This window comes from Hemitrygon akajei, chromosome 5 (assembly GCF_048418815.1).
Source record: "Hemitrygon akajei chromosome 5, sHemAka1.3, whole genome shotgun sequence".
In the NCBI taxonomy this organism is placed as follows: domain Eukaryota; kingdom Metazoa; phylum Chordata; class Chondrichthyes; order Myliobatiformes; family Dasyatidae; genus Hemitrygon; species Hemitrygon akajei.
In genome coordinates, this window is record NC_133128.1 from 177498965 (window position 1) to 177526525 (window position 27561).

Sequence of the window (27561 nt, forward strand, 5' to 3'; positions counted from 1 at the left end):
GAGTGATTTAGATGCATATCATATTTTTACTGAGTTAAGTATTGTATGTAATTAGTTTTGCTAAAACAAGTGTATGGGACATTGGAAAAATGTTGAATTTCCCCATGGGGATGAATAAAGTATCTATCTATCTATCTAAATCAGATGGCGGAGAGGAAGATGTTGTTCCTGTATCATTGAGTGTGTCTCATCAGGCTCCTGTACCTCCTTTCTGATGGAAGCATTCGAAGGAGGGCATGTCCTGAGTGATGTTAATTTTCTCTTTCCAGTGATGCTGTCTGATTTCCAGAGGTTTCTTCCAGCATTCTGTTTTAATTTCAGAATTTTTGTGTCTGCCATTTATTAATGTTTTTTCTCCGTTCTTTCTTCTAGTATATTACTACCTAGACATCTGTTTCCAAAGAACCTCTAGCTCTTGACACCCTCTTGCTCGCAATGGTCTTGCAAATCGAGCAAATTGTATGACCTGGAGTGGAACACTTTACTGAAATCTTATCTCCAAATTTGTACTCTGTTATGCATTACAATTGACATGAAATATATTCTTGTTTAGTGTGAAAAATATGTATGTTTGTAAATATATATGTGTGTTCTGTATTTCATGCTCTGACTTTCATTATGTGTTCCAGCTGTCATTTCCAGAGCACAAGAAGGTCCAGGTGAAATGGGAAAGGCTGTCCATATTCCTAAAGAAGATCAGGAGAAAATGAGGGATTTGTTCAAAATCAATCAGTTTAATCTCATGGCTAGTGACATGATTGCACTGAATAGAACTCTTCCAGATGTGAGATTGGAAGGGTAAGTCTACTTTGCATTTGACTGTATTGGTTTTCTGTTATAAGTGATGTACAAATGACAGCACAAGTAATAATTCCCTTAAAATGTGGACTCACTTATAATCTAAGCTGTTCATACTTGCATCGAGATCAGATTTCCTTGGCAGAACAGTTCTGTGATTTCAAGTTGTGTGCAGAGTAAGTTAATTAGTGAGCATTGTTCCTTTTCGCATTTTATGGTGCATCAGGCGGCCTATTTTACTGTTTTCTCAGCATTTGTCTTTTTTTTATGAGGGTGAGTTTCTAGCTCGGCACTCAACCTAGCATGGATGGAAAGCATGCAAGTAGCTGGTTGGGTTCGAACCCAGGACCATTGGCCTTGAGCCCTGTGCCAATGCCACTACACCACTGGCTAGCTAAAAATTAAGGAGAATAGGATTAATAATAAACGCAAAGTACACTGCAGATGCTGTGGTCGAATCAGGACGTACAAAAAGGCCGGATGAACTCAGCAGGTCGGGCAGCATCCATTGAAAGGAGCAGTCAATGTTTCGGGCTGAGACCCTTCGTCAGGACGGGACTGCTCCTTTCAACGGATGCTGCCCGACCTGCTGAGTTCATCCAGCCTTTTTGTATGTATAGGATTAATAAGTTTTGCTGCCTTTAACTAAGCTGTTAATTGGCCATGTTTCACATGGGAAGACTTTCATGTGCTCATGTCCTTTTCGATAAGTAAATAATCATAATGTAGTCAGATCATATAAATGGGTTTAATCTGCTATTCAGCCAGAAGTTAAAACTATGGAATTTACCCATACCAGGATATTGTGTGAATGAAAAGAAGAGGGCTAGAATAGAGTTGTGTCGTTCTGTACTTTAAAAATATTTAAGCTATACTTAAAAACACTTTTCCCTGGAAAGTCATTTTGTTGTTTGGGCAAGAATTTTCCTTATGACGGTGATGAATATTTAGCACAGACTTGCCTTTCTTTGATTATCTCTGTGAATCTTAGAACACAACAGCACGAGGAATCATGTGCGTGTGTGCATATACACATTCCCCCCCACCCCGGTTGGCAGGCTAGCTGCCAGCTAATCAACTTGGTGATTTCAACTATGCTGATGTCTATAATTACAAGTTGCGGAAAGGCTCTTGGAGTGGTGAGGCACATGCCAAAGGAATTTGTTCCTGAGATTATGGCATCCGAATAAAGAAATTGTTTTCAGGCATGAGTGTACGAATTATAATTTCATAATGAATATTGAAATACTGGAAGGATGGGTAAAAGCCACCAAGAACAGGCAGGCTGCTCGACCATAGAGAAGGATGAAGGATCTCAGCAGAAGAATGTGTCAGCCCAGAGTGTTCAGAATGCATTGATTCTCTTTGAATTTCACCAGATCTTGATGAAACTGAAATAAGTGAACTTCAAGAGAGAACGTTTGTATCACTGGAATTGTACCTGGCTCAGAAGAAAATGACAGCGGCTGTTTGAGTTCAATCACCCCAGCCGATTCTACAGGGTCTTAGCCAAATCCATCTTCTTCATTGACCCTTTACAGAGAAAAATAAATTCCCTGAAAAGGAAAAGAAAAATGCTGACATTTTCACAATGGTCCGATCCATTATCACTTTTGTGACAGAAGTAGTGCTTACCTGCAGATGGCAAGACCTGGCATTTGGAGGTTGAGCTAAGGTGTCAGGTAACTTTAGCATATTAGAAGTGTGAAACAATAATTGCCTTTATCAAAGGGGTCCATTGTGCTGGTCTTTAAAATGGTTCAATTATTCTTCAGTAGTTTGCTTTGTGAAGCTTGAAACGTGATCAAACAGACTTTGTGTGTGTAAAAAAAACCTTAGCAATGTATTTCAACTTCCATTGCAACACAAGCAGAAATCACTGAATATTGACTGCCACAATCATGGCTGTGAATTGCTCTGACAAACTGGGATGGATGGGAAGATGACAAACAAGAGAAAGTCTGCAGATGCCGGAAACTTGGCTCTCTACCTGAAAGGTCGACTGTACTTTTTTTCCATAGATGCTGCCTGGCCTGCTGAGTTCCTCCAGCATTTTGTGTTTTTATTTTATTTATTTGTTTTACGGGATGTGGGCGTCTCCAGCTAAACCAGCATTTATTGCTCATCCCTAGTTGCCCTTGAGAAGGTGCAGCCTTGAACCGCTGTAGTCCCAGAGGTGTAGGTACACCCAGAGTGCTGTTAGGGAGAGAATTCCATGATTTTGACGCAGTGACAATGAAGGAATGACGATATATTCCCAAGTCAGGATGTTGAGTGACTTGGAAGGGGATTTCCAAGTGATGGTGTTCCCAGGTATCTGCTGTTCTCGTCCTTCTAGATGGTAGTGGTTGTGGTGCTGCCTTTGGAACTTCGACGCGTCATTACAGTGCATCCTGTAGATAGCACACACTGCTGCAACTTTTCGTGTGTGTTGCTTGGATGGGAGGATGAATGTTTATGTACCATAGACCTGTTGAGCTCGGAATTGCTTCACGATCATTCAGTTCTCTTGAATATTGCAATTCGCGGCTATGATGGCCCCCGGACATTCAGTGATTTCTGCTTGTACTTCACTGCAAACTGCAACATCCAGCTACTAGATGCTGTATTTTGATTGGGTCAGCAAATTTGTAGATGGAGTTGGCCACTACTATCAAGCTGGACTCCAAGCTGTATGCACAACCCTGTGTCAGACCCTGTAGGTGTTTGAAGTTGTCCTTGTGTTTTCTGGTAAACTATCCAATGACATTTAGCTTTGTGAGGAGTTTGCTTTTTAGCTGCTCTCTAACCTGCGACACTGAATTCCTCTGCAAAAGGACTTTCTTGCCTATGCTTTCTGAGCTGGCACCTGCAATATTCTTGATAGTGGTGTTGTTCTGTGGCATCCAGGACTATCTCACTTTGCAGCTATCTGTTCTGTGCACAATCATATCTTCCGTTGGGTGATTTAGCACTTGAGCGAATGAATGTGTCTTTGCTAGGATGAGAGGGGATCTGATTGAAACATATAAGATTATTAAGGGATTGGCCACGCTAGAGGCAGGAAACATGTTCCTGATGTTAGGGGAGTCCAGAACCAGAGGCCACAGTTTAAGAATAAGGGGTAGGCCATTTAGAACGGAGCTGAGGAAAAACTTTTTCACCCAGAGAGTTGTGGATCTACGGAATGCTCTGCCTCAGAAGGCAGTGGAGGCCAATTCTCTGGATGCTTCCAAGAAAGAGTTAGATAGAGCTCTTAAAGATAGCAGAGTCGAGGGATATGGGGAGAAGGCAGGAACGGGGTACTGATTGTGGATGATCAGCCATGATCACAGTGAATGGTGGTGTTGGCTTGAAGAGCCGAATGGCCTACTTCTGCATCTATTGTCTGTTGTCTATCTGGTCCACCCATGACTGGGTATCCAAATCAGAATCACATTTAATATCAGTGGCATATGACGTGAAATTTGTTTTGCAGCATCAGTACGTCGCAATACATAATTAAAAAATGATTATGTATCAAAGGAGATGTGAGTGCATCTAGCTGACCTGCTCTCCTTGGATACGATTGTCATCCTTTTGAAGCAGGAGGGAACCTCTGTCTGCAGCAGTGAGAAATTGAATATGTCCTCAAACAATCCTGCCAGTTGGTTGGCACAGGTTTTCACTGCCCTGCCAGGTACAGCATTGGGCTTGGTGCCTTGTGAGGGTTCACCCTCTTGAAAGATGTTCTGCTGTCGGCCTCCAAGCCAGAGATCACAGGATCAACAGATTCTGCAGGGTATCGCACAGGTGTAGTTTTATTCTCCCTTTCAAAGCATGCGTAAAAGGCATTGAGCTCACCTGGGAGTGAAGTACGGCAGCCAATCGTGATGTTAAATTCCATCTTGTAGGAAGTAATTGCCTGCAAACCTTGCTAGAGCTAACCTGCATCCGATTCTGTCTCGAACTTCAGTCGGAATTGCTTTCTTGCCTTTAAAATAGTCTTCTGTAGGTTGTACAGGGACTTCTTGCATCGTTCTGGATCACTGGTCTTGAACACCGCAGATCTAGCCCTCAAAAGACTCAATCTCCTGCTTCATCCAGAGCTTGTAGTTTGGGTGTGTCTGGTATGTTCTTGAAGGCACACACTATCCACACAGGTATTGATGAAGTCGCTGACAACTATGGCATATTCATTTAGATTTGAAGATGAGTCCCTGAATATCGTCCAGTCTATCGACCCAAAGCAGTCCTGCAAGCGCTGCTCCATCTTTCTTGACCATGCCTTGTTGGTCCTCAGTACTGGTGCTTCGTTCTTTAGCCTCTACCTGTACGCCTGGAGTAGAAGTACAACCAATTGATTGGAATTAATCTTACACTTGAATCTTCCACATGCTATATGATGGTGAGATGAGGGATATGAATGAGCGTAGTGAACCGAGACCCAAAATTTATAGTTTCAGAATAAGGTTCTACTCATCTAAGATGGAGATTAGAAATTTGTTCTGAGGCTGTGCAACTTGGAGCTATGGAGGCTAAGCCATTGAAGGATGACATAAATTCCTGCAATATTGAGCATTATTGGAAACAAATGAGAAAATGGTGCGGAGACCAAAGTCAAATTAGCAATCTGAATGTTGATTAGCAGAGCACGCTCGAGAGGTGGTGTGACATATCTCTGGTCATGCTTGCTCTTCAGAGACAGACTATATTAGGCCTCTACTTGTATCTCCGAGCTTTCATACACTATCAGCTATTCAGCCCAGTCAGGCAATATACCCTTCAGCTACAGGCTAGTTTTAAGAAGTGCAAGCTGGCTGTAAGTGTTGCCAATTATTTGGCATTGTTTTAAATATGTAATTTAATATGAATATCTAATTAACAGTCTAGACACAGAAATCATTCACAAGCAAGCAGCACTAAACTGATGTGCAGCTTTCATAATAATAGCTGCAGGTTCATTGCATCACAGGCTCTCGGCTATTTTTGGTTATCCAATTTAGTTCCTATGTGCTTAGCTTAGTATTTCAAAATGTAGAGCTACTGTCTGCTTATTTATTGTTACCTTAAAATAAAAAAAATAATTTTAGCATGTAAGAATTTGGCCTCTTGATCAAATTAATATATACTGTATTTGTAAAGGTGTCAAAGCCCACTTGTTTACTGTACAATCAAGGCAAAGACCTCCGTTCAGAAAATAAATATCCTCAAATCTTGGCTTTGGTATTTATTGCCTATATACTGGCTAGCTATGGGAAAAATTAGGGGTAGGAAATCAATCATTGCACATTATCATATGCCTTGTTTTATTAGTTTATATATATTCTTTTCTGATGCTGATAAGTGAACTGAAAGTCAGGACAGGAGATGGTTCTGACTACATCTGTAAAGAAAACTGCAGATGAGAATAAAAAAAAACACATACGAAGTTGGGGTACATGGATCATACAGGATCTGTGGAGGGAGAAATGGTTATTCTTTTTAGCCTGTTGTGATATTGATTGAAGTCGCCAGGAGACACTGAAGCTGTGAATATAGAAGTGTTTGTTCAGCAGAACAAGCAGGCATCATACTGGAGACACTGTTAGAAGAGGCTCCCTGATCCAATATTACGTGACATTCTTATATGCTGAAGATCAAAGGTAACAGCAGGACAATTCTATAATTGCAATGTATCTACAATGCTTCCTTTGAATTGCATATAATTTTCAAACAATTAGATATTCATACCAACACTTTAAACACCCAAAATAAACGTTAATCACCTTTGCTTTTGAGCTGCATTCATGCAAATGCAGACATGGGTCAGTGGTGTGTTTCTTGATTTGCAGTCGACCTCATTCTGCAGCTCCAGAACACTGAGATGCATTTTAAACTCCACCTACAATCCACATTCAGATCTGAAGACTGGTTGCTGTTGAAATTATTATTTGCTATATTCCATAACTCCAGAACATACCCTAACATAACCCAGGTCATGGAACATAGGATAGCACAGGCCCTTTGGCCCATAATGTCATGACAAGCTTTTAATTAACTAAGATCAATCTATCCCTTCCCTCCCCATAGACCTCCATTTTTTTCTTTCCTTTGTCAGATTCTTCATCTGATGCTATCTATTTTTCCATATAAGATAATTACACAAAGTTCATATAATTTTGCTCTTTGTGCTGAGGTGGTTGATCAGGAATGGTGGGGCATGGATCTGCAAAATATTTGGTGTGATTTTTTTTCAAGATTTAAGGCCACCTTGGCACTGAGCACTTAAGCCAATGCTTTCTCTGTCCATTTTATTCCTCTCCGACTTTGGTCTGGTGAACTGTTTTAAAAAATATGGACAAAAATGTATTTCTGAAAAAATAATGGCCGAACTGCTTGTCCTGGTTCCATAACACTGTCTGAGGACTGGCATTCCAATATAACTTCTCTCAGCATGCAGCCTCCACCCCCGTTCTTAATCCACCCAGCCCTCCAGTTATTACCTGAAACTTACTGTCATGAGGCATGGTTTAAATTACAACACAAAAATATGAGACAATTCTTGGGAATTAAATATTGCCAATACAGACAACCGATCACGATTCTCTTTTATAATTTCTAAAGTTTTCCATAATTAATTTTCAATTCTGACGTATATGTAACTTGTTTACTTTATATTTAACCTATTAAACATTAGTGCATTAGGAGTGGCATAAAGCCAATTTCCACAGAGCACTGCTTCTAAAGACGTACAAACAGGCTGGATGAACTCAGCAGGTCGGGCAGCATCCGTTGAAAGGAGCAGTCAATGTTTCAGGTCGAGACCCTTCGTCAGGACCCAAACATGGTACATACATTCTGGTAAATTTAGGGTCTCAACCCGAAATGTTGATTGCTCCTTTCAACGGATGCTGCCCGACCTGCTGAGTTCATCCAGCTTTTTTGTACGTCTTGATCTGCAGTGTACTTTGTGTTTACTGCTTCTAAAGAGTTTGTGATGTGATTTTGGTAAATGGATGGATTTTTGTGGGCTTTGGAGATTCATTTATTAAAGTTTAGTTCTGGTTTGATGTTGATATTTTACTTGTTTTGCTTTGTTAATTGATTATAAAATTACCTGCTTGTCCAGCTAATTCGGTGGCAAGTTAGAACTGATTACCAGGTAATTACTGTCAATAGGAGCTGACATAGGTCTTTGGATTTCAGCTATTAAAACCTCAGGAGGATGTTGCTAATGCGTGTCAGTATGTTACAGATTTCAGTTCCATGGTGTATGTTTAGTTTAGCGGGGAGAAGAGTTACTGTTCAGACTTTAACTTGGACTAATATAATAGAGGAATGACAGGACACTCCAAACATAAGACATACATTCTGGGAAATTTAGGATGCTTCCTGATTTTATTTTATTTTGTAAATCTGGCCAGGAATGGAAAAGTTGACATTTATCCATTCCTAATTATGCTTGAACTCAAGACCTCAATGAACATGCCAACTCTGTGTACTTGCCCATACCCACTGCCACAGCCACTTCCCCCCTCTTCCGGTTTCACCTATAACCTACCAGCTTGCGCTTGTTCCCCTCCCCCACCTTCTTACACGGACTTTTCCTGCTTCCTTTCCAGTCCTGCTGGAAGCATCCACGGTTTACACTTTTCCACGGATACTGCCAGGCCTGTTGAGTCCCTCCAGCATTTTGTGCATGTTTCTTTCGATTTCCAGCATCTGCAGATTTTCTTGTGTTTATAAGACCACGACTACTGCGAAGTCACTTCGAGGGACGTCTATCCTGAACAAGTTTAAATCTTCTCTTCAATGGGAGTTCAGTGAAACCCTCTCTCACTGCTCCCTCTGTAATCTCTACTGCTCTTTGACTCTTCAACCATGTACTCACCCAGGCCCGCTACCACAGCCATGAATCCCACTCTTCCAGTTTCATCTATCACCTACCACCTTAAAACTTGTTCCTCCCCTCCCTCCATCTTCTTATTCTGACTTCTCCTCCTTTCCAGTCCTGATGAAGGGTCTCAGCCTGAAACATCAACTGTTTACTCTTTTTCAAAGATGCTGCCTGGCCTGCTAAGTTCCTCCAGCATTTTGTGCTTGTTGATTTAAAAATTAACCTCATTTTTGGATCTACATTTGGATAAGGTGTAAGACCAAGTAAGGACAACAGATGTCTTCTCTGGAAGAACATTGGTGAATCAGATAAGATTTGTAAGGGGAATAAAATTAGAGGGGTGATATGTGATTAAACAAGCAATTATAACTAAGTAGAGATGTAATGTTAGATAGCTGATCAAATGAGGCTGTGTGAGTTGAACTAAAAACACTGGATTCTGTGGATTCTGGACATCCATAGTAACACATAAAAATGCTGGAAGAACTCAGCAGGTCAGGCAGCATCCATGCAAATGAATAAGCAGTCAATGTTTCAGACCGAAACCATCTTGCCATTTGTATTGGATTTCCAGCATCTGCAGAATCTCTTGCATTTGTGATTTGCTGCTTCTCTGTGAAGTCTCTTTGAGCTATGCCAACCGTGAAGAAATTTTAAATCTTCTCTTCAGTCCTGATGCAGAGATCTGAGGTGACAAACAATCTGCTGGAAGAACTCAGCTGTCAAGTAGCATCCGTTGGTTGAAAGGAGTTGTCAATATTTTGGGTCAAAACTCTACATTAAGGAGATTTGAAATGGTAGATACTGATGTGCTTTCAGAGCGTAAGAGTTGCAAACAAGGGGACGTAGCTGGAAAATAAGGGGACAGTCATTTAAAACAGAGGTGCTTACAAGTTTCTTCTCTCAGAAGATCTTGAATAGCTGGAATTTCTCTGCTCCTGAGAGTGGTGGATGTCAGCTCATCAGGTGTATTTAAGGCACAGATGGATAGATATTTGAAAGGTGTTTGAATTTCAGAGTTATGCAGAACTGGCACACAAAAGGATTTGAGGCCATAGGTCGGCCATGATCATATAAGTGGAGATACAGACTTGAGCGACCTGTTGGTCCAATCCTATTTTCCAGTCTCTTCACAAATGAGAGGAACGATAAGGTGAATGAGTGTGAAATGTTGGATGAGACAAATATAGTAATAGTTACAATATTAAGGAATTGAGCATCGTCGAAAAGAAAGCAAGGGAGAAAGTTAACAGCTCTGCCTGGTTTCAGAACTAGTGCCAGAAAATTAGGCTACAATTAAATATGTGCATTTCTGGGTGCTGTGGCTCATTGTGTTTTTTTCTCTCTTTTTGCAGTAATTTACTTTTAATCTATTGTAATTTATAGTTTTATTATGTATTGCAGTGTTTTGCTGCTGTGAAACAATGTATTTCATGACATATGCCAGTGATATTAAACCTGATTCTGATTTTGGAAGGGCTTGTTCCGTACTCAATCTCTAAATATAAAAAACGTTCTGTTACTGTTTAAAGCAGGAATTGGTGATAAAGCAAGTCATTTTAAGCCTCTCAGTTTAACTGCAGTTGGAGGCAAATTGTAGAGTCCAGTATAAGAAAAGGCACAGATTGATTCTGGGGAATTAGGGTGGATTTTTAAGAAAAGATTGTGCCTGAGTAACTTGATTTGAAAATTTTTAAAGATGTAACAAGGGATTTGGTGAAGGCAGTGCACTTAATGGAGCCTTTATGAATTTTTTGCAAGTATGACATTTTTACATGGAAGGCAGGTTTTCAGAAAAGTTAAAGCCCATAGGGTCCAAGGGAGCAGTAAATTAAATCTAAAATTTGCTTGAGGTGGAAACCTTTCGATTACCACAAGATCTAGTCAGTTAGGCAGAACAATGGGGAAATCAAATGAGTTGTGTAGTTACGCATTTGGTTATCTGCAAGGTGGCAAAGACTATACAAAGAATGGGATGATGTTAAACGTGAAATAAAAGGACCTTGTCACTGACACCCACAAATTCTTAAAGCTAGTCCCTAAACTAATTTGAAAAAAATATACTGGATGTGTTCCTTTATTAACTGAGGCATTGAATGTAAGAGCATGGAGCTAGGCCACAAATTGGGTACCGTGTACGGTCTAGGTCATCTTTTTGCACCGAAGATGTGAATCCATTGGAGATGATATTGAAGAGATTAACAAAGATGTTGCCAAAACTGGAAGCAGGGATATTTTCATGACAACAGGGATGGGTAAGAGAGACGATCTGTGGTAAATAAAATGTTTGGGCGGCCTTGAAAATGTAGATGGAAGCAATAACTTCTTCCTACAGTAGTGGTCAAAAACCAAAGGGCAAGGATTTAAAGTAATTGATATAAAGATTATGAAGGAGGTGGGGGATATCTTTTCTACCAAGTGTGGTAAGAATCTGGGGTATGCTGTCTGTAAAGCTGGTAAAGACAGAAACCTGAATCATCCAAGCTGTTGGATTGTTAGCTTCAAATTTTCTGATTACTGTAAGTATTTCAGAGCCGGAGTGCTTAACATTGCATGTCAGAATGCTGTGAGTAGATGATCTGTGGTATTTTTGGGAAGGAATGAGTCTCCCAAGGAGAAATGCAGAGTAATGCATTGAGAGGTGAAGAACTACCTGAGAAACTACATTCTGGACACTTATCCATACGTCATAAGTTCAGGAGAAAGGGGAGCTGCAGTACGTCACCCATTCAAACCTTCTCCATCATTCATTACAACCAGAGATGGTCTTCCACCTCAGTGCCATTATCTAGCACTTTCCCCATGCTCCCTGTTCCCTGAAATTTCCATACGTGTATTGATTTGTGTGTTGACTGAACACAACTACTGAGCCTCTGCAGTGTTCTGATTTAAAAAGCTCCAAAAATTCACAACCCTAAGCACTTGTCCACATCTCAACCATTAGCGTATGACCAGCGACCCGGGTTCAGTTCCCGCTGCTTTTAGGAAGGAGTTGTATGTTCTCACTGTGACTACGTGTGTTTCCTCCGGATGCTCCGGTTTCCTTCCACGGTCCGAGTATGTAGCAGTTGGAAGGGCAATTGTTTACTGTAAATTCTCCCATGATTATGCTAGGTTTAAATTGGAAGATTGCTGGACAGCACAGCTTGAAGGTCCGGAAAGACCTAAACTGTGGTGGATACACATGTACACATATGTACCTACACACGTAGACACACACATGTACACGTACGTATGCACGTGGTCACGCACGAACATACCTCTTGCTCTGAAATTGTGCTGCTTGTCCTGGACTTCTCAGTCATATGAGCTGTTGGCATCGAGCTCGTCAGTACTTTAAGAATGTTCCACGCTTTGATGAGATTTCCTCTAGTTCTCATGCACTCCAGACAAATCTCTCATTTGGCAATCCTGCCAGCCATTGAACCAGTGCAGCAAGAATCTTTGCTGGGTTCTCCTTTTAGCATGTCCATTCTTTCTTGGGTAAAGTGGGAAGACTACACATAGAAACATAGAAAATAGGTGCAGTAGTAGGCCATTCGGCCCTTCGAGACTGCACCGCCATTCAGTATGATCATGGCTGATCATCCAACTCAAAACCCTGTACCTGCTTTCTGTCCATACCCCCTGATCCCTTTAGCCACAAGGGCCATATCTAACTTCCTCCTAAATATAGCCAATGAACCGGCCTCAACTGTTTCCTGTGGCAGAGAATTCCACAGATTCACCACTCTCTGTGTGAAGAAGTTTTTCCTCATCTCGGTCCTAAAAGGCTTCCCCTTTATCCTTAAACTGTGACCCCTCGTTCTGGAGTACCCCAGCATCAGAAACAATCTTCCTGCATCTAGCCTGTCCAATTTCTTTAGAATTTCAATAAGATCCCCCCTCAATCTTCTAAATTCTAGTGAGTATAAGCTTAGTTGATCCAGTCTTTCTTCATTTGAAAGTCCTGCCATCCCAGGAATCAATCTGGTGAACCTTCTCTGTACTCCCTCTATGGCAAGAATGTCTCTCCTCAGATTAGGGGACCAAAACTGCACACAATACTCTAGGTGCGGTCTCACCAAGGCCTTGTACAACTGCAGTAGAATCTCCCTGCTCCTGTACTCAAATCCTTTTGCTATGAATGCCAACATACCATTTGCCTTTTTCACTACATGCTGTATCTGCATGCCCACCTTCAATGACTGGTGTATAATGACACCCAGGTCTCGTTGCACCTCCCCTTTTCCTAATCGGCCACCGTTCAGATAATAATCTGTTTTCCTGTTCTTGCAACCAAAGTGGATAACCTCACATTTATCCACATTAAATTGCATCTGCCATGAATTTGCCCACTCACCTAACCTATCCAAGTCACCCTGCATCATCTTAGCATCGTCCTCACAGCTAACACCGCCGCCCAGCTTCGTGTCATCTGCAAACTTGGAGATGCTGCATTTAATTCCCTCATCTAAATCATTAATATATATTGTAAACAACTGGGGTCCCAGCACTGAGCCTTGCGGTACCCCACTAGTCACTGTCTGCCATTCTGAAAAGGTCCCGTTTACTCCCACTCTTTGCTTCCTGTCTGCCAACCAATTCTCTATCCACATCAATACCATACCCCCAATACCGTGTGCTTTAAGTTTGCACACTAATCTCCTGTGTGGGACCTTGTCAAAAGCCTTTTGAAAATCTAAATATACCACATCCACTGGCTCTCGACTATCCACTCTACTAGTTACATCTTCAAAAAATTCTGTAAGATTCGTCAGACATGATTTTCCTTTCACAAATCCATGCTGAATTTGTCCGATGATTTCACCTCTTTCCAAATGTGCTGTTATCACATCTTTGATAACCGATTCTAGCATTTTCCCCACCACCGATGTCAGACTAACTGGTCTATAATTCCCCAGTTTTTCTCTCCCTCCTTTTTTAAAAAGTGGGGTTACGTTAGCCACCCTCCAATCCTCAGGAACTAATCCAGAATCTAAGGAGTTTTGAAAAATTATCACTAATACATCCATCATTTCTTGGGCTACTTCCTTAAGCACTCTGGGATGCAAACCATCTGACCCTGGGGATTTATCTGTCTTTAATCCTTTCAATTTACCTAACACCACTTCGCTACTAACATGTATTTCCCTCAGTTCCTCCATCTCACTAGACCCTCGATCCCTTACTATTTCCGGAAGATTATTTATGTCCTCCTTAGTGAAGACAGAACCAAAGTAGTTATTCAATTGGTCTGCCATGTCTTTGTTCCCTATGATCAATTCACCTGTTTCTGACTGTAAGGGACCTACATTTGTCTTGACCAATCTTTTTCTTTTCACATATGTATAAAAGCTTTTACAGTCAGTTTTTATGTTCCTTGCCAGCTTTCTCTGATAATCTTTTTTCCCTTTCCTAATTAAGCCCTTTGTCCTCCTCTGCTGGTCTCTGAATTTCTCCCAGTCCTCAGGTGTGCTGCTTTCTCTGGCTAATTTGTATGTTTCTTCTTTGGACATGATACTATCCCTAATTTCCCTTGTCAGCCACGGGTGCACTACCTTCCCTGGTTTATTCTTTTGCCAAACTGGGATGAACAATTGTTGTAGTTCATCCATGCGATCTTTAAATGCTTGCCATTGCATATCCACCGTCACCCCTTGAAGTATAATTTGCCAGTCTATCTTAGCTAATTCACGTCTCATACCTTCAAAGTTACCCTTCTTTAAGTTCAGAACCTTTGTTTCTGAATTAACTATGTCACTCTCCATCTTAATGAAGAATTCCACCATATTATGGTCACTCTTACCCAAGGGGCCTCGCACAACAAGATTGCTAACTAACCCTTCCTCATTGCTCAATACCCAATCTAGAATGGCCTGCTCTCTAGTTGGTTCCTTGACATGTTGGTTCAGAAAACCATCCCGCATACATTCCAAGAAATCCTCTTCCTCAGCACCCTTACCAATTTAGTTCACCCAATCTATATGTAGATTGAAGTCACCCATTATAACTACCATTCCTTTATTGCACGCATTTCTAATTTCCTGTTTATTGCCATCCCCAACCTCACTACTACTGTTAGGTGGCCTGTACACAACTCCCACCAACGTTTTCTGCCCCTTAGTGTTATGCAGCTCTACCCATATCGATTCCACATCCTCCAGGCTAATGTCCTTCCTTTCTATTGCGTTAATCTCCTCTCTAACCGGCAATGCTACCCCACCTCCTTTTCTTTCCTGTCTATCCCTCCTGAATATTGAAAATCCCTGGATGTTGAGCTCCCATCTTTGGTCACCCTGGAGCCATGTCTCTGTGATCCCAACTATATCATATTCATTCATAACTATCTGCACATTCAATTCATCCACCTTGTTACGAATGCTCCTCGCATTGACACACAAAGCCTTCAGGCTTGTTCTTACAACACTCTTAGCCCTTATACAATTATGTTGAAAAATGGCCCTTTTTGCTTTTTGCCCTGGATTTGCCTGCCTGCCACTTTTACTTTTCAGCTTACTACTTTTTGCTTCTACCCTCACTTTACACCCCTCTGTCTCTCTGCACTTGTTCCCAACCCCCTGCCACATTAGTTTAAAGCCTCCTGACCAGCAGTAGCAAACGCTCCCCCTAGGACATTGGTTCTAGTCCAGCCCAGGTGCAGACCGTCCTGTTTATACCAGTCCCGCCTCCCTAGAACTGGTTCCAATGCTCCAGAAATTTGAATCCCTCCCCCAGCACCAATTTTCAAGCCACGTATTCAACTGAAATATCCTCCTATTTCTACTCTGACTAGCACGTGGCACTGGTAGTAATCCAGAGATTATTACCTCTGTGGTCCTACTCTTTAGTTTATCTCCTAACTCCCTAAATTCACCTTGTAGGACCTCATCCCGTTTTTACCTATATTGTTGGTACCTATGTGCACCACGACCACTGGCTGTTCACCCTCCCATTCCAGAATGTCCTGCAGCTGCTCAGAGACATCCTTGACCCTTGCACCAGGGAGGCAACATACCATCCTGAAGTCTCGTTTGCGGCCACAGAAACGCCTATCTATTCCCCTTACAATCGAATCCCCTATCACTATAGCTCTCCCACTCCTTTTCCTTCCCTCCTGTGCCGCAGAGCCACCCATGGTGCAATGAACTCAGCTGCTGCTGCCTTCCCCTGATGAGAGATCTCCCCCAACAGTATCCAAAACAGTATATCTGTTTAGGAGTGTATCTGTTTACGTATGGCACTAGGTTCAGACTAACCCAGATTCTATCCAAAAATAATAAGACTTCCTTATTCAAATAAGTTTTCTAGAAGTTAGTCTTGCAGCTTGTGATTCGCCTTCCAATGTAGTATGTGAAATCATTAGACTCACTTAAATTGTTCTAGCTCTGTGGTTTAGTAGAAGAACATTGAGGTTACTTTTTACGAACGCTGCCTGTCTTACACTTGCTGAGCCCCACATTTTCCTTATTACTTTTTGAACTAGTGGTGACACATATTAGGTAATCAGTTTGCCAGGGAATATCGTGCTTGCCTCAGGATTTTAATAATCTCCTGATAAAAATAAACTATTTCCAGTCTTGGATCTATGGCTTGTTTAATCATTCTTTCAACAATTTAATCTTGACAAAGTAAAGATGAAACTGGTTTGCCAGAAGCATTTCTATGGAGTTAACTTTAATGTGCTACTGACTCACAGAGAAATCTGGCAGTGGGCTTGAACTTTTTCAGCAACTAATCTTGAAAATATTTTGCTTGAAATAGTATTGGTTTTAAATGTACAATCCTACAATTAGGTTTTCCATATGTTGTGACTTAATGGAAAGCAGTTTGCAGGCACTGCAATTCTGTGCTCTCTCATCAGCATGATTTTTTTTGTGTGGTCAGCCATGGTAGGCTTTTAAGGTAATTGAGTTAGAGGGAATATGTAGTTTGTCTTTTATATACATCAGAATTAAAAATAATTAACTGCACAAAGGTAGGAATGAGCAGTTTATTTTAAGTTCTTGAGTAATGAAGTGCAGAAAATTTGGACATTGCACATTTATCACTGAAATCTCTAGGATGCATCAGTGCTAGCTAGCTGCCTTTTGATCCCTCTGCTGCTGGAGGAGCCTGTGTGGTCTATTGCTGTGCCTGGAGGGTAGGCCTGTGCACTGAAGCCTCGTCTCTTTTTCCATGATATTGGAGGATGTTGTCAAGGTTCTGTGCTTATGATTTGGACTATGGACTTTCTCAGTCTTACGGTTTTTATATTTTATATTTTCACCCATTCTTTGTGCCGGGAGTGGGGCTTTTGAGTGGCACTGATCTTGTTGCTTTTCACGTGGGGGAGGGGGTTGATGATTGTGTGGCCGTTCTATTTTGTGGGGGGGCGGGGTTGGGTTTCCTGATTCTCTTTGAGCTTCCTTCCATGTTATTCTTTGTTTCTTTGCTACCTGGAGAAGAGGAATCACAGTTGTATATTACATAGATACTTTGATAATAAATGAATCTTTGAATCTTCCGCCTCCCACCCCAAGATCCAGCAGGTTTCATTTAAATATTTAAATGAGGCTATCTTCAGCTGCTCTAGTTTTTGCATGAAGTGTGACGAGCTGGCTGCAGAGCACTGGGTAATGTGAATGCTCGCTGATTTGCACTGTGAATTCCCCCTTGGTAAGACTTGCCAGTGAGTTCTAGTATTTTGTTTACACTACTGCTTGCCAGCATGGCTCCAGTATACACAGCCACTGGATTTCCCAGATTTTGGTAGGTCTTGTGAGAAAATTGCATGAATCATGCTGAGCCTCGAACCAAGAATCAATTGTGCTTCTTAACACCGAGATTGGGGAAGTGCATTATTATGGTGACTCTGCTGACGTTAGGAATTCTGAACTTTAAAGATTAACAGGGGTCCTCTTTGAAACCTTATAAGATCATAGTTTGACCATAGCTAACGTGTCTTACTTGTTCTAATCACCATACATTAAAAAGGATGTGAAATTCTTAGAAGTTCATGATAGTGTTCCTGGAATAATATTTGGGGCAAGAGATTTCAGTTGCGTATATAAGTATGATGGACTGGGGCTGTGTGATAATGAGAAGAGATTTGACTGAAGAAGTGAAATTATTATCGATCGAAGGTAAATGAAGAAAAAAAGACTATTTCTCTGAATAGATGGCCCAAGTGGCTTTGAAAAAGGAATTGGACAAATAGATGAATTATTGATTAGAACCAATTGAATTGCTCTACTAAGAGCTAGTAAAGGATAGATGAACCAAAAGGCCTCTTGTTTTGTAATAACAGTGATTGTTTAGGATTAACAACCTGAGTGGCGAAGTTGGAAAAGAATGATGAATAATTCTGCTTTTGATTGCTATGATTCCTCTGATCCTTGAATATGATATTTGCTTGTTAATTGTTTTAATGTGAAAATTTAACTCATTGTTTTTGTTTGTAGTTCGACCAATAAAGGAAATCTATCCGTTCTCCCAGCAATACTATTGCCTGGCTCATTAGCCTGTTCCATACAAAACTTGTGATTTAGATGTGAGTTGTAAAACCATTTGGCATTTTTGCTAAAGAAAAACAGCCTCTTTCTGCTGCTCAAAAAAATTACTTAGCTTCAAAAACCATCAGTAGAAATAGTTTAGCTATTTATCCAGTTACTTTTAATGAATTCATAAATGCAATGGATTGCAGGGCACTCTGCTCAGTGCAGCTTGATGGTGGAGAGGGGGAGAAATGGCCCTCAAATTAAGTCTATGATTGTCATTGACAGAGAGAGGAGAAGGAGGGCTCCTAAGGAAAAGTCTGGCTCATGGAATTGGTTTGGTTTATTTGGTTTATGCTGGCACTTTTCTGCATGGTTCATGGTGGGGATTTCAAAGTTCCAAGTAAAATGTAAATGGTGTATAAGATGACGAGGGGCATTGATTGTGTGGAGAGCCAGAGGCTTTTTCCCAGGGCTGAGGTGGCTAACACGAGGGGACATAGTTTTAAGTGCTTGGAAGTAGGTACTAAGGGGATGTCAGGGGTAAGTTTTACACACAGAGAGTGGTGGGTGCGTGGAATGCTCTGCCAGCAGCGATGGTGGAAGTGGATCCAATAGGGTCTTTTAAGAGCCTCTTAGGTGGGTACATGGAGCTTAGAAAAATGGAGGGCTATGCACTAGGGAAATTGGCAGTTTCTAGAGGAGGTTACATGGTTGACACAACATTGTGGGCCGAAGGACCTGTGATGTGCTGTAGATTCTATGTTCTATGTATTATCAGAGTTCATATGGCACCACATACAAATCTGAGATTCTCTGTCTGTGGGCATACTTGGCAAATCTATAGAACAGTAACTGTAAACAATGGACAATAGACTGTGCAAATGCAGATATAAATAAATAGCAAAGATGAAATAACAAGACAAGAGTCCTTAAATAAGTGTAGTTATCCCCTTTTGTTCAAGAGCCTGATGGTTGAGGGGTAGTAACTGTTCTTGAACCTGGTGGTGCGAGTCCTGAAGCTCTTGCACCTTCTGCCTGATGGCAGCAGTGAGACTCGAGCAGGCCTGGGTGGTGAGGGTCTTTGATGATGATGGTGGGTTTGTTGCACAAGCGTCCTGTTATTGATAATATTGAACACGAGTGCTTGCAACTGAATTTAGATCAAGCTTTTCAGTTTAGAACCATTTGCTTTCATTCTTTTCAAATCAGCTACTCAGCCACTTCCTGTTGTCCTGCGGAGGGTGCAAAAACCTGTGTCACTCAAAATCCCACTTACTTCCTCATGACTATGATGCTGAAGTTGTAGTGTTGCTGTGTGTGCTGTACAAGTTGGAGATGTGGAAATGTCAGAAGCAAAGTCAGTCAGCTGGTGCTTGTCTGCTCTGCAGGTGTCTGAATTTTGACACCAGTTTCCAGGTGATTGTGAGGAGGATGTCATAAGCTTAACAAGGCTGAGAGGCATTGTTCCAGGTCTACCACCCTACAGCCTAGGTCATTGTACCTATTTGGTATTATTTTTACAATTACAATTTTGGTACAATTGACTACCTGTTTAAAGAGAAAAATAAACCGAAATATTAGAAGAACTTAGTGGGTTAGAAAGAAAGGGGGCTAGTTAACATTTTGGGTCAAGATCCTGCATCAGGGCTGAGGGCTAAGAGGGAGATACCTGGTATAAAGAGGTGTGGGGGAGATTGAAGCAGGGCTGGCAGGTAATGGATGGAACGAGGTGAGGAGGTCGATGACGGACAGATGGAACCAGGTGGGGACGTACGCTAGGGGTAGAAGATTATATGTACAGACAATAAAAGGTTGCAAAATCTGTGTAAGGAAGGTGATTTTAAAAAAACCTGTTGATGGAAGGAAGATGGGGAAATGGTAGCAGTGGGGCAGGGGATAAGTGAGTTAATGCTAAGTGCGTGAGTGATGTGTGGATGGAAACTCATGGAGAAGGGGATGGAAACTGGGTAATAGATGCTGAGAGAATGTGGAAATCAGCAAGAGAGAGAAATATGTTTATCTGAAATTGGGAAGTGTGTTGGCAGCTGTAGACTGCAAAGATGGATTGTGAGATACCATCTTCTAGGTTGCATTTGACTTTTCCCTGCCATGGCAAAGAATGAAGACAGACGAGTTGGGGAGTTGAAATGACATGCCAATAGGAGCTTAAGGCGGTCATTGTGGACAGAGTGCAGGTGCTGAGCAAAGTAATCGTCACCTAGTCCACGCTTCGTCTCATTAATATTGAGGGAGCCACATTATGAGCATTAAATGCAGTAGAAGAGGTGACTATAAATCTCTGCCTCATATGGAAGAACTTGAAGGGTGGTGAGGGAGGTAGGAATTATATGCAGAAGTGTTACACTTCCAGTGCTTATAGTCAAGTGCCTGGAACAAATGGAGAGGACAAGATGTGACAGATGGTGCCATCATATAACATTCGGTAGAAATATTGAATAATGTACAAAATGCAAAGGAAAGAATTGGGAAGAGGTGCCAGAGTCAGTTTGGTGCCAAAGTGCCTACAGTTAAACCTTTGATTTGTAGCAAGTGAGAGGAATAAAAAGAAGTTGTTCAGAGTATTTGCATCACGGACTGGTATGGAAACATCTAAGCCCTGGAACGGAAAATCATACAAAATGCGGTGGATATGGCCTAGTCCTTCACAGGTAAGTCCTTCCCTACCATTGGGCATATCTACATGGAACACTGTTGCAGGAAAGCAGCATCCATCATCAGGGACCCCACCATCCAGGCCATGCTCTGTCCTCACTGCTGCCATCAGGAAGAAGGTACAGGAGCCTCAGGACCTACACCAGCAGATTTAGGAACAGTTATTAACCCTGAACCTCTTGAACCAGAGGGGATAACTTCACTCGCCCCCTTCACTGAACTGTCCCCACAGCCTGTGGACTTACTTTCAAGGACCCTGAATCTCATATTCTAGATATTTATTTCTTATTGTTAGTTTCTCATTTGTATTTGCACAGTCTGTTGTCTTTTGCACATTGGCAGTTTGTCCGTCCTGTTGGGTGCAGTCTTTCATTGATTCTATTGTGTTTCTTGGATTTATTGTAATGCCCGCAAGAAAAAATGAATGTCAGATTGGATAAAGTGACAAATATGTACTTTGATAAAATTACTTTGAAGTTTCCTGCTCAACTTACTGATTTCCTCCAGCAGATTGTTTGTACCTCATTGGCTTGACATCTTAACTTCCAATTCAGACGAAGTTTTCTTTAAATTAGAATAATGCTCTAAAAAGTAACCATTCTGATTGTGTGCTGAATTAGTTAAACATTTAACTTTCCAAAAGAAGTAGCATTTGACAGAATTGTCTGAATTTGTGTGAACAAAGGAGATATTAATTGGGGGGGGGGGGGGTGGATTCTTCATTTGAAGTTCTCCAGGGTAACTGTTGCACTCTTTTTGAGTTTGCTGGCCTGTTGTTGATGCTCAGTTTGAAAATCTAATTAAGACAATCTGGAAATCACAAGAAAAGTATTGATTATCTGTCCATTTAAGTCAGGCCTTGATGTAAGCAATACTGAGAGATTCTTTCCCCCCCCCATTATTATTCCCTTATTGTTGACTCCTGTTAGTGCAGAATAATCCAGTCCAGTAAGATGTTGGAAAACAAAAGCTACAGTGTTTTATTTAGGGATTTCAGCATTGCTCAGCAAATCTGCATTTGTGTGTTTCTGTGATCATTAGCTAGTTATCATTAGTATCACAAAAACGATCATCATTTTGAATTTTTCCATGTACAGCTCATAATCATGTTACTTATGCTTATAAATACTTTGTGTTTAAAATCTAAAGTTTCCGAAGATTACATCTGTGATGCACCATCAATAACTCTCGGAGACATGAGTTAAGGAAGGCTTTTATTGGCTGGAAGAAAGCACAAGCAGCAAGTGACCATCACACAACATCCTGGAGACTGAGGAAGGGTCTGTGCCTCCAATCGCCTTTATACCGGGGTCTGTGGGAGGAGCCACAGGAGCAGTCAGCGGGGGGGGGGGGGGGGGCGTGTCCAGACAGGTATATGTAGTTCACCACAATCTGGATTCAATCTAGCAAGTTAATTGAATGAGGGAAAACTGATGCAGCTGAGAACAAAACGGAATTCACCATAAGAAGTCAATGGGTCAAGCACAAGTCAATATTTTGTGTTGAGCCCCTACTTCAGGCCTGGATAGAACACATGAGGGAGCGATGGCGTAGAAGGTGGTAGGTGATTGGTGGAACCAGATGGATAGAATATGATAGGCAAATGGAACCAGGTGGGGAGAGGATAGGACAGGCGAACAAGGGGAGTTGAAAACCAGGTGGACAGTTGAGTGTGGAAGGGAGGAGAACACTGGGGCATTTGCAGTGTATTTAATATTTCAGTAACATTGTAAATACTCTTTGATTTGGCATTCTTTATTTACATAATTCAATATGGGTTAGATATAAGAAGTACGTGAATGGCCTGCATTATTACACCACCATGTCATATATGCACACCTCACTAAAGAAAGAAAACTAAGTACACGACTTAAACCCCGGACTCCTGTCTTTTACTTTCAATTAGTTTTTGGAGTTGCAAAACATAACAATGGTGATGAGGCCATTTTCAAACTAACTCGAGATGACTGAAGTGCAGCAAGATGTTTGGGTTAATAGAACAAAGTGCAGGATATGTTTCTTCGGAAGAGGAAAAAGATGGTCGAGTTTTTTTTTTAAAAAGGTAGCAAGCAGAGAAATTCATGGGTTCGTAAACAGTGAGTACTATGGGATAACAATAAATAAATAAAAACTAAAATGGCTGGATACATCAGAAATATCGAAGCATTTGATTGTACAACAGATAACTGGATGATGAATACTGAACAAATTGAGCAGGATATTGTAGCGAATGAGGTATCAATGAAAAGAATTAGAATTAAATATTATTTAAATCTTACCTCCATCTCACAACATGAGGGAGTAAAAATCATTGTGTTATGACTCTGTTGGAATGTCAGTCGTGAACTTAACACTCTAAAGGTTAGTAGAAAGAAGCTGTCCTGTAGCCTGTTGGTCCTGGCTTTAATGCTGCAGGAACATTTGCCAGACGGAAGCAGCTGAAACAGTTTATGGTTGGTGTGATTGGTGTCCCTGATGATTTCCCGGGTCTTCTTTCTGCACCTGCTGCGATAAGTGTCCTCAGTGGAGAGAAGTTCACATCCAGATGCGCTGGGCTGTCCGTACCCCTCTCTTGCAGTTTCCATACCAGGCAGTGATACAGCCGATCAGTCTGCGTTCAATGCCAGTTTTGCAACTGCAATAGATGGAAACACATACAGCCTGCATAGACCTTAACTGTTTCAGCCAAAGCAGTCGAAATGAGCTTTGCTGATATCATGAACATAATGTAGGAATGTTTAGAACCTAAACTATTGTTGATTGCAGAACGCCTTAGGTTTCATAAGCTGAATTTAAAAGAAGGGGAGTCCATTTCAACATATGTAGCTGAATTGAAAAGATTGTCCAAACATTGTCAGTTCAGTGATGAGCTTCATGGTGTGCTGAGAGATTGTTTAAATTTTTAAAGAATGTTTTCAAAAATGGCTCGTAACTGAAGCACAATTCACACTTAAAAGAAATCACTGTATCAATGGAAATAGCAGCCAGAGATGCAAGTGAATTGCAGTCAGGCTTGAAAGTGAACAAGAACAAAATTGCAATGTCTAAACAGAAACCTGCCTGGCCAAACAAAGTCTCTGACCATTGTGATGGGCTCCCATATACCAGACCATGCATGTTTAAAGGTGAAACTTGTAGAAAATGCAACAAAGTAGGCCGCACATAAAGAGCATGTTGGGCAGACAAAAAATAAATGAACTGCATAGGAAAGAGAAAAAGATGAAATGTCAAGTTGCAGTTTCAAAAAGAGCACTAATCTCCATGTTGTTGATGAATCTAATAATGATGAGTTGATGAATCTAATAATGATGAGAGTGACATGGAAGTAGGTAACCAGTAGCCTTGAGATTTACAGTGTGAGAGCTACCAAGAGGCAAGTTGTGTTTTACTTTTGATTAGTGAGGTGTGCACATACAACAGCATTGGTTAGCCGAATTTGGAAATTTGAAACTATAGCACAGTACCTGTGCTGACAAACAAATGCTGCATTTTTTCTTTTGAAAGTATGCAGTAAATCCTTCACTTTCCACTGTTTATTCTACCGCTAAGATCACAGCTTAGATGTATGATGTCAAAGCTTTTTGATAGTTTTGACAAAGATTCATCTGATAAAATTGCCACTTTACTTAACCTTCTGAATTGTGTTTTTAAATACAGCATATGCTTAAAAATACAATTATAAAAATATTTTTTGTCTCTTGTTAGACCATAGAACAGTACAACAGAAACAGGGCCTTTGGCCCACAATGTTGTGCAAAACCAATTAAATTAAATCTGTCTACACAATATCCATATCCTTCCATTTCCTTCACATTCATGTGTCAATCTCAACCTCTCTTAAAAGTCCCTAATATATCTGCCTCTTCCACCATCCCAGGTACCACATTACAGCCACCCACCGTTCTGTTTTTTTTATATAAAAAGAAACCTTGCCCTTCACATCTCCTTTGAATTTGCCCCTCTTAACCTTGAATGCATACCCTCAGACATTGTAACCCTGGGGAAAAGGTGGTGTATCTATTCTATTTCTCTCATAATCTTATAAACCTCCATCAAATTTCCTCTCAGCCTGCACTGCTCCAGAGAAAACAACCGGAGTTTGCCCAACCTTTTGTGATAGCACATACCCCCTAATCCAGAGTGGCATCCTCCTAAACTTCTTCTGCACCCTCTACAAAGCTTTGATATCCTTCCTGTAACTGGGAAACCAGAACTTAAGCGATACTCCAGATCTTGCCTAAATGGAGTTTTATAAAGCTGCAGCATAACTTCCTGAATTTGAACTCAGTGACTTGACTAATAAAAGCAAGCATGTCATATGCCTCCTTTAAATACTCTTGTCAACCTGTGCAGCCGCTTTCAGGGAGTTAGGAATTTGGACCCCAAGTTCCCTCTGCTCATCAGCACTTGAGGGAGGCTGAGGAGTGGCACAAAGGCATAGTGGTTAGTGTAGCACTGTTACAGCTCAGGGAGTTCCAGAGCTGGGAGTTAAATTCTGGCACCATCTGCAAGGAGTATATATGTTCTTTCATGAACAGTGTGGGTTTCCTCTGGGTGCTGTGATTTCTTCCCACAGTCTAAAGACAAACCAGTTAGTAGGTTAATTAGTCATCTGTAACTAGGCTAGTGTTAAATAGGTGGGTTGCTGGGTGATGTGGCTTGCTGGGATGGAACGGCCTATACTTCAAATAAAATAAATTAGTTTGGCATCATAAATAAGTGTGATAAAACTCTTTCCTGTGCTTTATATAAATAGTGCTTTGAAGATCTCTCATTTCCATTCTGAAATGAATCCATTTTGTTTTCAATTCACTCTAAAACTCAGTTGGACTGTACTAGACTAACCAGGAGCCAACGATTTCTAATGGCTTAATATGCATTTTAACTTGAAGATATTTGGAGAACTGTGGGTGATCAGGAACAACTGAAAAACATACTGCATTTTAGAAAAAAGTTAATATGAAGAAAAGTTCAGAACTTTTGTTCAAAATTTGATAATTTAAGATGGAGTTAAAATGACCCGAAATGCAAATAAATGAAATTAATATTGTTTGCTCATTTACAATATATTTGTTTGTTTTTACAATTGAATGTTGTCCTTGTAAAGACCATGTGGTTAATTAGAGAAGCACATACAGAAATAAGATTGTTATGAAGTACTTTTTTCTTACAGGAATGTGGTCTATAATGGACACCAGATGATGAAATAGTATTAATAACTGAACCTAATTGGAAGTTTCATACAAAGTTTGACATACATTTCCAAGTCAGATGCATTTTAATTAGGCTTCATGCTAAATGACAGCTGATCACAACAAAGCATCTCCAATGAGAAACTATTCAAATGTTCCACAAAAATAGTTTGAAGTAATGATAATTGAGAGACAAAGAATATTAGAATGGAAATAATGATTTATGTTCATAATATTGAAAGGACCATGTAGGGAAAATAAAAAATCGTAGAACAGTATTTCAAAAATTTTATGGAAAATATAGGATAAAAGTTTGAAATTAGAAAATATCAGAAAATAAGCCACCAAATCATATGCTTAGTTATTATGCATGTAAAAACACATTAATGAAGTAGAGCTGATTTTAGCATTATGATCCACAAATTGGACTTAAAGGGTATTTTATCAGTGATGCCATTGAAGGGTTAAAAACTCATTATTTCGGTAATTACACTAAGGTAAATGACTTTTTTATTTACTAATTAAAGGTAATTTGAACATAATTGATATTGAACCTATCCAATTTTCTAGGAGCAAAGCAGTGCAATGCCAGCGAGACTGTCTTTTATACGTTTGGATCTAGTCTTGAATCAGATATAATTGTTTCTTCCAGCTGTAGTTTGAGATAAACTGACAATGAGAATAAATATACAAAATAAAAATGTCTGCATTTGATCTTGATTGGAATTGAATAGCTTCGGTTGGTAATGGATGGCTGATTTGGAAAATGAAATAAAATGTTATAGTAATAATGTTTGTCACACGACAGGTGAAATGCTATCATTGACCCAAGATAGCAAGGAGAAACATTTTATTTAACATCAAACAATCTACGTTAAATCAAAACATTTAAAAAATGTTTTTTAAAAATTTACTCCTATTAACTTGTGTGATAATTTATTACAATTGCTATTTTTAAGTTGTTAAGTGGGGAATTCTATCATCTCCCATTCAGACATTTACTGATCACTGGTTTATAAAGCAAAAGTTGCCCAACAAATTTGAGGGAAAGCTTTATGTCCTGATCATTTAAGGGATTGGCTGTTGGAGAGGGTCATGAATTGAATTATTTTCTAATTTTTTTTTAACTGACAGCGAGCAGTTTAACAAAGACCAATTTGCAGCATTTGACAAACTACTTTTTCACTAAAGGCTGATTTATACTTGTGCATACAGGCTACACTGCAGCCTATGCCGTAACCCTGATTTTCACTTCTGCATCGCTGTACGCCGTAGTGAGCATGCATTGGTGTGCGCCAAAATGCTAGTTGGCGGTGGGGTTTCTGGGCCACTGTGTTGAGTTCCTTCGTGAGAGACGTGGACGAGGAAATGCATTTCAAACATTTTCGCATGTCGGCAGGTAGATTTGACGATTTGGTTCGTCTGTTTCGTATCAGCGTACACACAGCCTACAGACATGGCGGAGAAGAAGCAACCAGAAATGCATAGGAGGAAATGCGTTGCTACCAAGCGGACTAATCACAGTTGTTGCAGTCTGTGTCGCTGCGACGTGTGAGTAACTTTTCTGGAGAGGTGCTTGTCACCCTTCAACGTAGGGTATGCG

At 40.6% G+C, this 27561-nt stretch overlaps 1 protein-coding gene across 3 annotated transcripts in view; it reads left to right on the forward strand.

Moving 5' to 3' along the window:
• Window positions 1–27561, forward strand: part of galnt13 (polypeptide N-acetylgalactosaminyltransferase 13) — a 376169-nt gene that overhangs the window by 129380 nt on the left and 219228 nt on the right. For all 3 annotated transcript variants that reach the window (XM_073047335.1, XM_073047334.1, XM_073047333.1), the window contains exon 3: window positions 630–798. In XM_073047335.1, coding sequence (XP_072903436.1) covers window positions 630–798 — 169 coding nt within the window. The remainder of the gene's footprint in view (window positions 1–629; window positions 799–27561) is intronic.